The sequence below is a fragment of the Haemaphysalis longicornis genome, unplaced genomic scaffold (genome assembly GCF_048455015.1).
Source record: "Haemaphysalis longicornis isolate Haplotype H1 unplaced genomic scaffold, Haemaphysalis longicornis Haplotype H1 scaffold_2, whole genome shotgun sequence".
Lineage (NCBI taxonomy): Eukaryota > Metazoa > Arthropoda > Arachnida > Ixodida > Ixodidae > Haemaphysalis > Haemaphysalis longicornis.
This window is the reverse complement of record NW_027526295.1, coordinates 26,693,552-26,710,497: the sequence shown is the minus strand read 5'-3', so window position 1 is coordinate 26,710,497 and position 16,946 is coordinate 26,693,552. Positions and strand designations below refer to the sequence as shown.

Below are 16,946 nucleotides of genomic sequence, written 5' to 3'. Positions count from 1 at the left end.
CCAGCCATGCTCATTGTCGTTTTCTGATTTTACTTCTTTTCTTCTGACTTATCTTAGTGCTTAAGGTTTCATGTCTCATATATAACCAATGTTTTCGCGCTCTTTGCTCCAGTTGGCCTTGCGCCATTAACATCCAACCATCATCACCATCATCAAAACCTTTTGTGAACCAACCTGGAGAAGATTATGCAGATGAACAACTTGGCGCTCCTACACCGGGAGGACCAAAAGAATTCAGAAAATCAGGATGTGTGACACAGCATTTAGTGAAACACGTGTGGACTCAAGAAAGGCTCAAAATTTCGACTTTCATTTCATTGACAAGCAAAATGACTTAACCGTTCCTGTTGGAGTGGCAGCATGATGAGCGACAGGCAGGAGTGTAAGTCTGTTGACATTATTTCCTTTTGGTGAGCCCAAGAACTTCTTCACGTTACAAAAATTAGGACTAATAGGGCCCACTTGTTTGAACAACCACGCTTATTGACAGTCTTGTTCACAGTCTAGTTCAATTCATCGACTTGAAAAAGTGCGGTTTCTCGAAAGCCCAAAGGCTAGGTTAGAGAGCAGTCCTAATGAAGTCTACAGGGACAGAGGGTACCTAGATGCGCCCGGTTGGGATCTCTAGAGAAAAGCGGGGGATAGGCAGAAAAACTGCTTGGTGCCGCCGCTGTCGCCAGGCAAACGTTCATAAGGGGAAAATACGGAGAGTACAAGCTTAACATGCAATGCACCACTATGACGTAAGAAAAGCTCTCAAGGACATGGGAAGAGGAGGAAAGGCTGCAGGCGACCAAGGAATAACCGCGGACGTCTTAGGGAGGGAGAGGATATACTACTGGAAAAGCTTGCTGCAGTATTTCCAAAAAGGGTGAGGGCTCAAAGCGCTCATAGCCTTGAAACAGACCAACATTATTTTGATTCATAAAAGGAGAGACACCGGGGATATATATATATATATATATATATATATATATATATATATAGTCTGAAAAAATAAAAACTCACACAGAGCGCGAAAAAAATCAGGTTAGTAGAGACAGAGACAAACGAGAAAGACGTAGAAAATAGAAAAAAAGTTTACTGACGTTTCAGGGAGAGGACTCCCTGAAAGAAGAAAGGGAGTCCTCTCTGAAGAAAGGGAGTCCTCTCCCTGAAACGTCAGTAAACGTTTTTCTATTTTCTACGTCTTTTTAGTTATATATATATGTCTATATATATATCTATATATATGTATATATTGTAACGTGGCGGCAGAGCCAATGACTCGAACGATGGGTGAAGGATGAGGAACAATCTATTTACAGAATTTACAATGTGGCCATAACAGCCCACGCTGTGGCCCGGCCACTTCTCCGTCGTCCTCGTCGTCTTCGGTGATGAACGATGGCAGTATAGGGCATTGGCCGCCTTGCTGTCCCGTGACATTACCCCCCCGGTCGAGGACGACCATCCCCGTCGAAGCTGCAGCGCGGTGAGGATGGTGAGCAATGCGCAAAATGCAAGCCAGGCTGCGTGCCCCACCTAGATTCGTCGTCGTCACAGATGTTTGTTGGTGACGCTATATGCGGCTGCTGTGTTCATCGTCTTGGATGGCGTAACATACCTCTTTTTGCTTGAAGGCGACCGTCCCGGTCGAGGCCGCAGTAGCATGATGAGCTTGGTGAAGGTGAACGATGTAATGAGAGTGTACAGTGAAGCTCTTGCCACCACGGATGTAAGGGGTGGTTTGGTGAGCTCCGGCCTGCAGCAGCGACGTCCACAAAGGAATGACGAACCGGTGAGAGCTTGCTACCACGTCGGACCGCAGGGCTGGGGACACGTCGTCTTAGTCGTGTGGTCAAGCGTCGTCGTCGGATCGGCTCGTCACGGGTTGGGGACACGGGGCAAGGGGTACGTCGTCGAGCTCTTGTAGCGGCGCGGCTGGGGCTGCCCGACGCGGTTCACGCACCCTCGAGGATTCCACCAATGCTGATGATGTGCGAAGCTGGGCGCAGGACGGGGATGACGACCCGCACTCTCCACCAAATTTAACGTGGCGGCAGAGCCAATGACTCGAACCGAACGATGGTTGAAGGATGAGGAACAATCTATTTACAGAGTTTACAATGTGGCCATAACAGCGCACGCTGGGGCCCAGGCACTTCTCCGTCGTCCTCGTCGTCTTCGGTGATGAACCACATTGTTTTATCCACACGCTACAATATATATATTGCAGGAAAATATTTCTTGAACACTGGAAAGTCGTAGCAATAAATGTCGAAAAAAGAAAAGGTTTGACGTTTCGGCCGAGGGACCGGCCTTCGTCAAAATAATTTGACGAAGGCCGATCCCTCGGCCGAAACGTTAAACATTTTCCTTTTTGGACGTGTGTCTTCCTTTTTATTGCTATATATATATATATATATATATATATATATATATATATATATATTGAGAGGACCTTGAGGGACAGGTGCAGGAGGACGTTTATTAGGAAGCGTTGCAACTGTCGCGGATCCAGAACCAGCCTCTGATGACGATGATCTTCCCAAGAGGGGAATTGGTCGAATGGTGATGAGAATGATTATGAGGGGAAGAAGATGAAGCACAGCAGGCTGCCCACAATGTACGACCCGGTCACTGTAAATAGGACGCGATGCTCAGAACGTTCTCACAAATTCCCCCTCCGTGTGAAGGCGGCCTCCTGGCCGCGGTACATCAAGAGGAGCGACGCACGAAAGGCTTGAGTCGTGAGACGTGCACTATTTCTGTGCCACGGTAGCGACGATCCACAGGAGCACTGCACGGAGTGACGCGGTAGTTCACGGGCGAAGTTTCTTCTAAGATGGTGTACGGGCCTGTGAAGCCGTGAAGAAATTTTTCGCAGAGCTCAGGTTTGCGTGTGGGCGTCCACAGTAGCGCCTCGTCACCAGGACGGAAGAGGACGGTGCGGTGACTGGCGTCGTAGCGGTCCTTGCGATCGCGTTGGCTGGCTGCCGTGTTTAGACTAGCAAGCTGACGGCAGTAGTTGAGGCGGGAGATGAACTCCTCGTGTAACGGGCTGGAGCTATACACAGGAGCACTTAAGACACTGGCGTCCAGCATGAATGAGGGATCGCGGCCGTAGACGAGCAAGAAGGGAGAGTAACCGGTAGTCTTTTGTACTCCAGTGTTGTATGCAAAAGTAACGAATGGTAGAATAGCGTCCCAGTTGGTGTGATCGGGCCGAATGTACATAGAAATCATTTCTGAAAGAGTTCGGTGGAAACGTTCAGTGAGACCGTTCGTCTGCGGATGGTAAGCGGAAGTGGTCTTATGAACTGTGTTTGCAGCACGGAGAACTTCTTGAACAGTGCTGGAGAGAAACGTCTTGCCGCGATCGCTCAAAAGAACACGGGGCGTGCCATGGCGCAACACAATGGCACGCAAGAAGAAGTCTGCTACCTCGGCTGCACAGCCAGAGAGAATGGGTGCTGTTTCGGCGTAACGGGTTAAATGGTCTACGGCTGTTACAATCCACCGAAAGCCGGCAGCCGTGCAAGGCAAAGGTCCGTAGAGATCATTGCCAACAGTGTGGAAGGGCTGCGAAGGGCAAGGGAGCGGCTGTAGAAGTCCGGCCGGCGGAGATGTGGGCTTTTTCCGCTGCTGGCAAGATGGGCATGAAGCGATGTAGCGGGCAACGTTGGTGGAGAGGCCAGGCCAGAAGAAACGAGAGCGGACCTGGTCGTAAGTTTTGTGGAAGCCGAGGTGACCCGCTGAAGCATCGTACAACGGGTACCCATCTGTTGCCCGACGAGTAGTGGTTTGAATGGTACAAAATACCATGCAAAAACCGAAAGTGCTGAAGCTGCCGACGCGCCCGACTGTTCGGTGGTTGTATTGTGCCGGTAAGCCGGTCGATTATCGTGCGGCAGTATGTGTCTCCTCGTTGAAGAGTAGACAAATGAGACAGGCCCTCATTAAATGCTGTGTGGTTGACGGGTGCGATAGGGAGGGTGGTAGCGGGTGACGATGACGCGGAAGTCGTAGACGACTCAAGAGGGCACCGCGAAAGTGCGTCCGCATCGTGGTGCTTTTTCCCGGACTTGTAAGTGACGGTAAAATCGTACTCCTGAAGTCGGAGAACCCAGCGTCCGAGGCGCCCAGATAAATTTTTCAGTGTCTGCAACCAGCATAACGCATGGTGGTCAGTCACTACTGTGAAGTGGCGTCCGTAAAGGTATGGTCGAAATTTCTGAACGGCCCAAACCACAGCGAAACACTCCTGCTCAGTGATGGCGTAATTTTTCTCAGATGTACTTAGGGAACGACTGGCGTAAGAAATAACGCGCTATCGATCTTTGCCATCCGACTGCAGTAGAACAGCGCCGAGGCCGTGGCCACTGGCGTCCGTGTGCAGAATTACAGGTCTGGACTCGTGAAAATGGCAGAGGACCGGCCCAGAGGTCAGCGCGGTCTTCAGCTGTTGGAAAGCTGCTTCACAATTGTCTGTCCAGACGAAGGGAGCTCCAGAATTAAGGAGTGCGTTGAGGGGCGAAGCTATGGAAGCGAAATTCTGGACACAACGCCGAAAGTAAGACGCCAGACCAAGAAAGCTACGCAGAGATTTTTGCCGCTGGGGCCGTGGGAAGTTAACCACAGCAGAAATCTTGTCTGGGTCGGGTCGAATCCCGTCGTGGCTGACGACGTGTCCGAGAACTTTTATGCTTCGAGAGGCAAAACGGCACTTTTTGGTGTTGAGCTGAAGGCCAGCATTGGCAAGGCATGTTAGCACCTCATCCAGCCGTTTTAAGTGTTCAGAAAAGGTTGAAGAAAACATAACGATATCATCGAGATAACACGGGCACGTTTTCCATTTAAGACCCCTGAGAACAGTATCTATCATGCGCTCGAAAGTTGCGGGAGCGTTACATAGCCCGAAGGGCATCACATTAAACTCATATAGTCCATCAGGGGTGGCAAACGCTGTCTTTTCTTTATCCGCCTCATGCATTGGAATCTGCCAATAACCAGATCGAAGGTCGATACTAGAAAAATATTCCGCTCCTTGTAAACAGTCCAAGGCATCATCGATGCGAGGCATCGGATAAACATCCTTTCGTGTGATTCGATTCAGTGCTCGGTAATCAATACAAAATCGAACGGATCCGTCTTTTTTTCGCACTAAGACAACAGGAGATGACCAAGGACTGTTTGATGGACGAATAATTTTGCGCTGGAGCATGTCGGCGACGTTTTCGTTAATGACTTTTCGTTCAGAAGAAGAGACGCGGTATGGTTGGCGGCGAATAATCTGTGAACCGTCTGTTTCAATTCGATGAGTGGTTACGGATGTTTGACCGAGTGTGGTACTCTGAGAATCGAATATCGACTTGTGCCTTTGTAGGAGGTCCAGCAAAGAATTGGCTTGGTCTGGTGAGAGCTCGGAGCTGATAGTGGCGGATAAAGCAGGGCGTGGCGGGTCAGAGGGCGAATTCGAAACTGACGAAATACAGCAGAGGGGAACAATAAAGACAGCTTCAGACTGAGCAGTGGTAGCGATAGTAGTGCCTTACCGTAGGAGGATTGCCTAGTGTTCATGGCAACGAGCGCGGCAGATCCTTGCGTAAAGCGCACAAGACAGGTGGCTATTACAATACCTCGTGGGAGAAGCCGAGAGCAGGGCATGATGAGCACGTCACCATCAGAACATTTTCCACCATGAACAAAAATTGTCGTCTCATATCCAGGGCTCAGAATGTAATCCGCACTAGCCACCAAACACTGCTCTTGGACATCCGAACATTCTATACGGTCTGTAGCGGTGATTTTAATGTCCGGGTACTGGCAGGAGATGACAGCGTTGGCGGATGAGAGAAAGTCCCACCGTAAAATGAGTTCGTGAGTGCAACTGGACAAGACCGCGCACTGGACGTGGTGCCGAATTCCCTCAATTAAGACACGTACTGTACAGTATCCGGATGGTTCGAACACAACTTGGTTAGCACCGCACAAAGTAGATCCAGTATAAGGGGTTCTCACTTTCCTGAGCCGCGAACACAAATTTTCACTAATGACTGATATACTGGCTCCAGTGTCTATGAGGGCATCAACATCAAATCCTTCAACGTGTACGTGCAATGTATTCCACGGTTGCGATGGAGGAGTTTTTGGCTTTTCGACGAATGCAGTTTCCCCTCCAAAAACTGCAGGCTCTAGTTTTCCGGATGGTGGCCCAAAGCGTTGGACGCGGGGCGAAGAGGTGATACAGAGCGGCGATATGGAGAGGGCGATCGTCGCCGGGAAGAACGGTCACGCTGAGGCGTATCAACAGGGGCTGGAGGTGGAGAGGAGCCGCGAGGGGGTGAAATAGGAGCGTTGTACCGAGTGCCATAAGGAAAGCTGAGGTCGCGTTCAAATGGTGCATACCCTCGTCGCTCATCCTGCTGACGTCGCCTGCAGAAACGGGCAATGTGTCTCCTAATCCCGCAGTAATAACAGACAGGACGATCGTTCGAGAAAGCCGGGCGGCGGGGTCGCATGTGGGTGTAGTAGTAGTCCCGGGACGTAGGCGCTGGAGAGATCGCCGTCAAATGCTCATGAGCCAGCGGAGCTTCTCGGGACAAGGGTGGCTTTGAGGCGATTGCCGAATACGACAGAACGGGAGTCGTAGGAAGAGAAGACGAGGTTGGCAACAGACTCGTCATGGATGCCAACTCCTTCTTGACAAGGTCGCGCAGCTGAGGTCCATCCTTCCGAAAGGCATCATGTGGAAGTGTAGGCTGGTCATGTAGCTGCAGCTCTTCGCGGATGATTTCGCGAATTATAGCCCGTAATTCCATGTCCCCATGCGGTTGAGGAGCCCGAGCATCCTGTGGCAAGCGAATTGACTGCAGTTCATTTAGCCGTTGACACGTTTCGCGTACATCGCTGACGCTTTTAGGATGCTGAACCGCCAATGCATTGAATGCAAATGCAGAGATGCCTTTGAGAAGGTGGCGTACCTTGTCGGCCTCTGGCATGCTTTCGTCAACGCGGCGACACAGGGCAACGACGTCCTCGATGTATGAGGCATACGTCTCCTCAGAGGGCTGAATACGACCAGACAGCTTCCTTTTCGCCACGTCGGAACGATGGGCTGGAGAGCCAAAGGCCTTACGCAGCTTCTGGGCAAAGCTGGCCCAGTCATCAATGTCGGCTTGGTTGTTGAAATATCATGTTTCTGCCGCTTCTTTTAGGGATAAAGATACGTTCTGGAGCTTAGCTGTATCGTCCCAGCGGTTGAATGCACTGACCCGAACATAGGTGTCAAGCCAGTCATCGACGTCCTCGCCGCGGAGCCCGTAGAAAAACGGTGGGTCACGCTGGCGGGTGGTCACTGCAAACGCCGGAGGCGCAGCAGAAGCGCCAGTGGGGTTGCTCCCGGCTTCACGCTCCATGGCTTGTGCCAGTAAACGGCGACCGGAACTGAGCTCCAGGGGTGCGATCAGAAGGCGTACAGGACACGATCGAGGTCGACCTCCACCACTTGAGAGGACCTTGAGGGACAGGTGCAGGAGGACGTTTATTAGGAAGCGTTGCAACTGTCGCGGACCCAGAACCAGCCTCTGATGACGATGATCTTCCCAAGAGGGGAATTGGTCGAATGGTGATGAGAATGATTATGAGGGGAAGAAGATGTAGCACAGGAGGTTGCCCGCAATGTACGACCCGGTCACTGTAAATAGGACGCGATGCTCAGAACGTTCTCACAATATATATATATATATATATATATATATATATATATATATATATATATATATATATATATATATATATATATATATATATATATATATATAGATATTATCTAGCAGGATAGCAGGCTGGATGTATATATATTAGGTTAAATCAGAAGCAGTGATTCGCTGTGCTGCCCAGCCGCGCACACAAGCGAGTGGCATGCGTTCCCGTGGGCTGTATCATGTATTTGTATGTGTACAATGAATAAATGAATATAATAATAATAATATATTATTATTATTATTATTACACTATGGTATTTTTATTCTTCTTTGAAGTTGTAGTTACTTCTTATTTTTTGCTCACTCACTGTTCTTTTGCCAGCTGTTGATGCATTTGATTGCTGTCTTATACCTTTTCTGTGCGCGAGCACGACTTCATTGTGTAAAGTCGGTTGGATTGCACTATTTCATTTGTAATCTTCTTTGCCGTTTTTTGTAGGTCTTTCTTTTTTTTTTGCTCACTGAGTGTTTATTAGCAAATTGTTGATGTACTACAGTGGTGCATTTCCCCCTCTGAGTGCTCCAGCACGAAGGCCTCCGCTGTTCCTGGGCACTATAATAAACATTGATTGATTGATTCATTTATTGATTATTATAGGCGCAAGATGGCGCCTAGTGCGGATGCGTGTTCCCTCTGCTCGCAGTGTTTCTACGGCAAACAAAAGTTTCTTCGTTGTGCTGACTGTCGGAAACGTGTTAATGTAAAGTGTGTTACCTGGCCGGACGATGAGCCAAACATGCTGAAGTCTGGGGAGCGTCAGTTTACCTGCAATAAGTGTGAGTGTGCCGCCGCTTCGCCTAGGCCTACCCGTGGCATCGGCTTGACCGATGGAGCCAAAGCAGCCTCGGCGCATTCCCCTACCCGGCCGGTGGCGACGACGGCAGCGGCCACCCCTCCTAAACAACCGGTTGACCTCGAGCAGGTTCCCCTGCGCGGCCTTCTCGTTCGCGCGCTCGAGAGAATCTCCTTTCTGATGCTGTATTCGGGTGGTCGTTTTAGAGCGCTCTAAAGCACTCCGAAAAGCGACTCCGTGTTCGGGTGGTCGAAATCGAGTGCTCGACGTATGTTCGGTTGGTCGTCTCAGAGCGTCGTACTCCACTCCGAGCACCTCCGACTGCTCTGACTCCGAAGTTGGAGTGCCGCCGAAATCCGGAGGTGATTGGGTCACGTGACCCCGGCCGCCGCGGCTCGCCTCTGGCTCGCCCCGCGCCGCTCGCCTGCCCAGTCGGTGGCGTTCGCTGAATCCTCCCTTTCTGTGCTGAGGCCTCGACAGCGGTTAGTTGTGGGAGTGCTTCGACGATTTTGCTTCTCGTGCTATTCTCCGCACCATGTCGAAACGGAGACGCCTGTTGAGTGTAGGGGAGCCGTCTCCGCTACTTCTGCAGCTCGAAATCGACGCCGCGGAGGACAGTAGCTCAGACGACGACGGCTCGCACGTTTACGCTGCGAAGTTCGCCGAACCACTTTCAGTGTTCAAAGTGCAGGAATACGTTCGCAAGGTTGTGCACACCTATTCTTACCTTCAATCATTGCGAATAACAGGCACTCGGCTGATGTCGGGGAACTTTGGCTTGGAGCTAACGCGTCCGATACGGAGGCCGCCATTTGTTGAGACACCTTGGCCGGCCTGGCGGCCTGGCTGTTTGCAGTTGCCGTTTTGGCCGCACCGCGGCGCCACGGTCGCGTGCTACTCCAAGATCGGTTACGCGTTCGGTTGGGGAGCGGTGACTCTTGCTCGGATTGGGGGAAGCGGCGCATCGGCGTACTCCGAGTCGGAGTATCAGAACGACCACCCGAATACAGCATGACAGAGCAGGTTTCCGAACTGAAGGAGGAGAATAAACGGATGCGCAGGGAGGCATCGGCGAAGGCTGATACACACGCAGCTGCTGTTAAATCGCTGCGGCAGGAAGTGCATACGCTTCGCAACGAGCTGACACGTCAACGCACTGAATCAACGTCGTTTCCTACTCTGGCGGCCAATACCACTAGGCCTTTGTGGCCTGCGCAACCGGGCTCTGCTGGTGCGGTAGCGTCGCCGAAGTCGTCCACCTGCGCTCTCCCGCCCGGCAACAAACCGTCGCCGCTTTCGACGCTCTAGCCGTCTGTATGTGGGCCCATGGGGCCAGTGCAGGCGGGAGCACCGGGAACTGCTGCCTCGGACACGGTTTCGCTATCGTCCACCACTGGTGAGAGCCCACCACTTCTACAGGCAACAGGCTCTCGTCATCCAACCAAGGAACGACCACTGGCGTGCTTTGGACTGGCAAGAAGTACAATGTTGTCGGTTCGCCAGTCAACATCGGCGATCGAAGGCGCGGTTCGTGACAAAGCTGGCTCCTGAAACATCGTCTTCCCTGGTGTCGGCATATGTTTCTATCGTCGCGATCTCACCGTTGGTGCGTAAACGGCTGAAAACGAAGTATGAATCCTATGCCTCATTTTACGTTGCAGTTGGCGACGAAGCTTTTCAGAAGCTGCAGGACCCGGGCCTATGGCCGACAAACTGCCTTTTTAAACCTTTCCAGGGAATTCTTCATGATCGCCATCTGCACGCATCTGAGTTAGAAAATGAACAGGCCACTCATGAATAGGTCCCTTAACGTTTTTGTATCAAAATGTTCGTGGTCTAAGGACTAAAGCAAATGATTTTTTTTTGTAATGTATCGTCCTCAATTTTTTCTGTGATTGTTCTTACGGAGACCTGGCTCTTACCCAGTATCTCGTCAAAAGATTATTTTCCGCCTTATTACAATGTGTTCCGCAGTGACCGTGCCACATCTGGCCTTAAAGGCACGGGAGGGGGAGCTTTGATAGCCGTCAATAGCTCATTCACATGCGTGAGGCGCGCAGACATGGAGACAGAGTATGAGTCTGTCTGGGTTGACTTGTGTTGCATCAGTGGCGAACGCGTCCTGCTTGGTGCATTTTACTTAGCTCCTAACATAGCTCCGGTTTTTTTTCAAACTTGTTTAGCACCGATTTAAAATGTAATTTCCTCTCATCCTAGACACCGTATCGTGATTCTTGGTGACTTTAAATCGCCGGGAATAGAATGGGGTGACCTTAGTATTTCTCATTACAATAACTACGTTCTTCAAAAGGCCTCAGCCTTACTGGACTTCATTTTATTTACTGGTCTTGAACAGTGCAACCACGTTGTGAACTCTGCTGGGAGCTCACTTGACCTTTGTTTTTCAAACATCGAAAACTTCAGTGTCAACATAAGCCCTACTGGTTTGGTTACCCTGGACAATTACCATCCACTCTTATCCATAGTACCAACTATTCAAAGTGATGTGCAAAAGGACAAGCCACGTGTTTCGTAGTTCTCCAACTATAACTTTGCTGCAGGTGACTACATCAGTTTTTACTAGAACTTGTCGAATATTGATTGGTCGGCAATCCTCACGTCAAATGACCCAAATGTTCAGGCCAGTGAATCAACCAAAGTACTTCAAGAAGGCATGCACAGATACATACCAAGAGAGAAATATAAATCTTCGAAGTATACTTTCTGGTTCTCGAGTGAACTTCGGTCAGCACTAAAAGGCAAAGAGCGTGCCTACAGGAAAGCTCAAAAGAGTGGGGAGACAAAATGGAAGCTAGAGTTTAAAGAATACCGGTCACTCTGTAAAAAACTGTATGATCGTGATCGGGCTGCATATATTACGTCCATAGAAAGCAATCTTAAAAGGAGCAACAAAGATTTATGGAAATATATCCGCCGTAGGTCACCCCCTCATAACACTGAACGCATTATACTTCTTAACTCCGATGGAGTAATCACTGATGACGTCCCTGCCGCGTTCGGTCAGCAGTTTGAAACGGTGTAGAGAGATACCTGCGACGTTCCGTCGGCTCCGATGTCCAATTGTCGCGGTACGGCACCGAGCACGGCATTTGTAGGGGAGGAAATTGTGATGAAAAGCTTACGGGACGCGAAGCCTCGGTAGCCTGTGGCCCAGACGGCATTCCCATGGCTCTACTCAAGGCTTTCAGTCCTATCCTTGCTCCAGTGCTTGTATGTGTGTTTAACCACTGTATTAGTACTGGCACGTTTCCTAACTGTTGGAAAATTGCTAAAGTTGTACCTGTACACAAATCCGGGTCAAAAACAGACGCAAAAAATTATAGACCGATTCCCCTCCTGTGCAGTGCTTCTAAAATATTTGAATCTATAATTCATTCCCTCATTACACCCATAGTAAGATACAAAATTATTCAAAATCAACATAGTTTTATACGTGGCCGCTCTACCACTACAAACTTAGTTTCTTTTATGGAACATGCGTCAAAGGCAGTAGAAGACCGAGGCCAACTTGGCGTGGTATACTGTGACCTTAGCAAGGCGTTCGATGTGGTTTCCCATTAATTGTTGTGTAGAAAACTTTCTCACCTTGACATTCCTGATCCGTTGCTAGATCTGCTGCGTGACTACATTACCAGTCGTCACTGCTACGTTCACTGTAACGGGCTACACTCCGGAACGTATTTAGCCACCAGCGGGGTCCCTCAAGGCTCTGTCCTTGGACCTCTTTTGTTTTCACTCTTTGTCAACGATGTTTCGACAGCAATTCAGTACTCATCGTTCTTGCTATACGCAGACGATATTAAAATATTCAAAGAAACTGGCAACATCTCAGACTGTGCACAACTGCAATGTGATATCGCCGCGTTTTCGAACTGGTGCAACCGAAATAAGTTGATACTTAACAGCGCAAAAAGCAAAGTGGTGTCATATACCCGTAAAACAGATGATATCAATTTCACCTATCGTATAAGTGAAGAAGATCTGAATCGGGTGTGTCAAATCAGACACTTGGGAGTTTTGTTTGACTCTAAACTCACATTTACAGCTCATACTAATGAGATTACCCGTCGTGCTTTGCGAACACTAGGTGCAACATGTCGTGTCTCCAGAGAATTCAACTATCCAGACATATTTCTTCAGCTCTATACCTCAATGTGCCGCCCTCTATTGGAATACGCATCCGTGGTCTGGAATGCAACGTGTCGATCTAACGCGGCGGCCATTGAGAGAGTGTAAACTAAATTTCTCTCAATACTAAAACACAGGTACGCTACTGCGAAAGCTAAAGATTATCCTGGTGATAATGCCGCCAGCTTGCTTGTAATGGACCCACTACGCAGCGGGAGGGCAAAGGCTGACCTTTTTTCTTGTACAAACTGGTCCACAGCCTCATTGATTGTACAGAGTTGTTGGGTGCCATAAATTTGAGAACCCCGACAGGCAACACCAGGGCACCTAGACCGTTTCATGTCTCCGCCCGTGTCAAGCGTCCCGTGGGACGCATTGAGCAACTATACAATATGCACGCAGAAAGTTTGGACGTATTCCATCGTCCCTTTCCAGCTTTTTGTAAGGAACTGCGTGGCTTGACAAACCAGAAGTACGTTGCTTGCCCTAGTATGTAACTTCAACTCACACACTTTATGCTACCTTGGTTAGGCTTATCTATGCATGTATGCTAATTGTTTCGACGATTCACTTGCGTATGTAAGTTTCATGCCTTCATTGTGGCGTGATTTTTAGCTAATATCTTTTTCCGGTTTACATGTTTCAGTGTACAGAGTTTTAATAATGTCTTGTTGTCTTACACTTGCCTTGTTTGCATATGTGCGTGTGTCGGCGTGTGTGTATCTCAAGGTGTCTCATTCTCGTTCAGACTAAGCAATGTTATTTTCTATATTTTTCTGAGATATGCACTTTTCTTTCCGCACCAGCACATCGTTCCTGGACACACTATTAAACAATTAATTGGTTGATTCCTTCGTAATTTTTATTATCTCTGCGATTTGTTGGTCTGATCATTTATGTCTATACTCCTGCCATTGTTTTTTCGCTATTTTTCTGTCAAACGTGTTGCTATGTTTTTTGTGTCTCAACAAGATGGGACATTGCAAAGGCATCGCTCGTTTTACGCTAATACTTTATTGCAGTGTAACTTTTTAGAAATCTAAATTCTCGTTTTATATGTACACTCTGTCTCTATCATATGCATTGTGTATTCTGTTGCAACACTGTTTTTTTTGCCTTTTTCTCTGAATTTCTGTAAGTACTTTTCCTTTATTTTTTCTGTCATATTGAGGATTTTTTGTCTTGTGCCGTGCTGTTCTACCTTTCTTTTATTAATGTTTTGTATATGGTGTGCCAGCACCAAGGCCTTGGGGTTGTTCCTGGGCACCTAAAATAAAGGTTGAATGATTCATTAATTATTAATTTTATTATATTATTATTATTATTATTATTATTATTATTATTATTATTATTATTATTATTATTATTATTATTATTCCCGCCGTCCCGCAGTCCCGCAGCATGACGCCCAGCCAGGATGCATGCTTGCTCTGCTCCTGCCCTTTTTTCGGAAAACAACAGTTCTATCGCTGCGAAACCTGTGTAAAACGTGTGCATGCAAAGTGTGTGACCTGGCCTGACTACCAACTGGAACTTTTGAGGGGTGGATCACGCCCATTTTGCTGCAATTTGTGCGATTCGACCAAGTCGGGCGCTAAGCCTAGAGACGAGATGGAGGCATCCCCGACGGAAACGTGTTCTCCCCAGCCCAGCGCTCGCCCGACCGGTTCCTCTCTCTCCCCTCCGGGTAACCTTTGTGGTGAGATTGCTGGTCTCCGCTGTCTTCTCCTCGACGCGCTGGAGGGAATTTATTTTTTGAGCGACAAAGTGTCGCAAATGCGAGAAGAAAATGAGCGCCTCCGAAAGGACCATTCCCGTGCAGCCGAACAGCAGGCTCGAATTGTCGCCTCCCTCCGCTCCGAAGTTCGTTTTTTACGTGAGGAGCTGGCCCGCCGCGTGACCCCCGCGCCTGCGAAGTCCCCGACGGTTGTTCCATTTGAAGCTTCCGTGATCCCCTCAACCTCCGACAACCCCTCGCCCCCTGACACGCCTCGAGACACCGAGACCAGTCCTGTTTGCCCTACGCCGCCAGCTCGTCAATCCCCTTCGGAGCAACGCGTTGACGATCCTGCCCGACCCCCTTTGAGAACAATTGCCACAAAGGGTGAAAAGAATACAAAGAAGGGAAACAGGCCTGCATTCCTTGGAGCCATGGAGTCGTGTGCATTGTCGGTGATCGAGCGGCCGCAGTGTCAAAGGGCACTATTTGTTTCAAAGTTGAGCCCTGACACTGCCACTGCTGACCTCAAGAAGCACATCGAATCTCAAAATATTTGTCCCCTTTCCTGCCGGCGGCTGAAAACAAAATACTTGTCGTACTCCTCTTTCTACCTCATGGTTGACGAAGAAAACATGAAGCTTCTGAACGACCCCTCAACGTGGCCGCGTGGCTGCATTTTCAAGCCATTCCGTGGAATTCTACATGATGACATGCTCCATCCTTCAGAGTCTGTAATTGAAAGTGAAGGTGTGTAATTTGGACATCTTTTACCAAAACGCTCGTGGTCTACGAACTAAGCCAACTGAATTCTTCGATAATGTTATTTCGTCTTCGTTTCCTGTCATTGTGATTACCGAAACCTGGCTGTGCAATGAGATTCTCTCATCAGACTGTTTTCGATCAAGTTACAACACCTTACGCAGTGATCGTGACTTCTGTGCAACCAAACAAAGGGGTGGTGGCGTACTTATGGCTGTACATAATTCTCTGAGATCTGTTCGCCCAAGTGACATTGAAACTGCTCCTAAATCAATAAGGGTCGAAATTAGCCTTGATCGCTGCGAAAAATTGTTAATTGGGTCCTTCTATGTGCCGCCTAGCATTACCCCAATCTCTTTTAATGACATCATCTATTCCATTGAAAATGTCATAGCTTCACATAGGAAGCAGAGTATTGTTGTTATTGGTGATTTTATTACCCCTCGTATCGACTGGAGAACACTTAAATATTCTCATTACCATCAATACATAGAGAGTAAGTGCGGCCTGCTATTATATTTTCTTGCTTTCAATTCCCTTCAGCAACATAATTCTATTGCCAATCCTTGCGGTAACATATTAAATATGTGTATTTCGAACAATCAGCCTACTGAAGTGTCACTCTCTGACGTTTTTCTTGTTCGTCCCGATAAACTTCACCCGCCACTTAAACTTACACTCTCTCTCTCAGGGGAAAAACAGAGCTTTCAAAATAACATCAACAAATCGCCCAGATTTGCTTTCAAAAAAGGTGACTACGTTGCCTTACACCGTGACTTATCCTCCATTGACTGGTCTATGGTAACTGAAAAAACCAATGTTGATGACCAAGTAGATCAGCTTACGGAACTTATCTTAAGCAGTATGCGCAAATATATTCCACAATATACTCCTAAAGTCCATAAATATCCCTCCTGGTTCTCGTCTGAACTTATAAGTGCTCTAAAGCTAAAGATCGCGCACACAGAAAGCTTAAAAGCTCTCCATCTCTCGAGCGCAAGGAGGATTTCTGATGCTTTCGAACTCTCTATAAACGCCTAAATAAACGGGATCACAGTTCATATATTGCACACTTAGAAAAAAGCGCCTCTGACAGGCCGGCTGAGTTCTGGAAGTATGTACGCAAACGCTCTAACAAAAGTGAAGAGCCTTTAATACTACTGGATTCCAATGGAACAGAACTACAAGCCGTCGCTGACTGTTTTGCCACGCAGTTCTCTTCCGTTTATAAAGCCTCTAATTCTAGCACTACTATAGAACAACATTTCGAAATCAACAAACCCAACGCTCTGTCGCTAGATGAAAATCTCATCAGCGAATGCATTAAGCGCTTGAAATCATCCTTATCATGTGGTGCAGATGGTATCCCCTCAGCCATACTAAAAGCTTATAGCAGTATATTGGTCCCAGTACTGACTAGCATATTTAATAAATGTCTGATTACTTCCACATTTCCTAGCATGTGGAAAATTGCTCGTGTTTTTCCAGTATTTAGGTTTGGCTCTAAAACTGATGTCTCGAATTATCGACCGATTTCTCTTCTCTGTGCCATGTCAAAGATTTTGGAGCTGGCCCTTCACCACATAGTGTCTTTTATAGTGAAAAACTCATTGAATAATAATCAACATGAATCTGTCTCTGGCCGATCAACCGTCACTAATCTTGCCAGTTTGATGACGCAAATAGCTACACCTGTATTCCAGAGAGGACAGGTCGACACCATTTACTGTGACCTCAGCAAAGCGTTCGATGTAGTCAGTCACTGAATGCTTATGG

General features: G+C 48.2%; 1 protein-coding gene across 1 annotated transcript; it reads right to left on the bottom strand.

Annotated features, from left to right (window-relative positions):
- Positions 1 to 2,700: 2,700 nt before the first annotated feature.
- LOC144167878 (uncharacterized) lies at positions 2,701 to 7,400 on the bottom strand. The gene is made up of 4 exons (XM_077697022.1): positions 7,257 to 7,400; positions 6,966 to 7,127; positions 6,662 to 6,833; positions 2,701 to 3,230 (listed from the first exon to the last, which is right to left on the bottom strand). Exons 1-4 carry the CDS (start codon positions 7,398 to 7,400, stop codon positions 2,701 to 2,703), a joined length of 1,008 nt encoding a protein of 335 aa, XP_077553148.1.
- Positions 7,401 to 16,946: the final 9,546 nt, after the last annotated feature.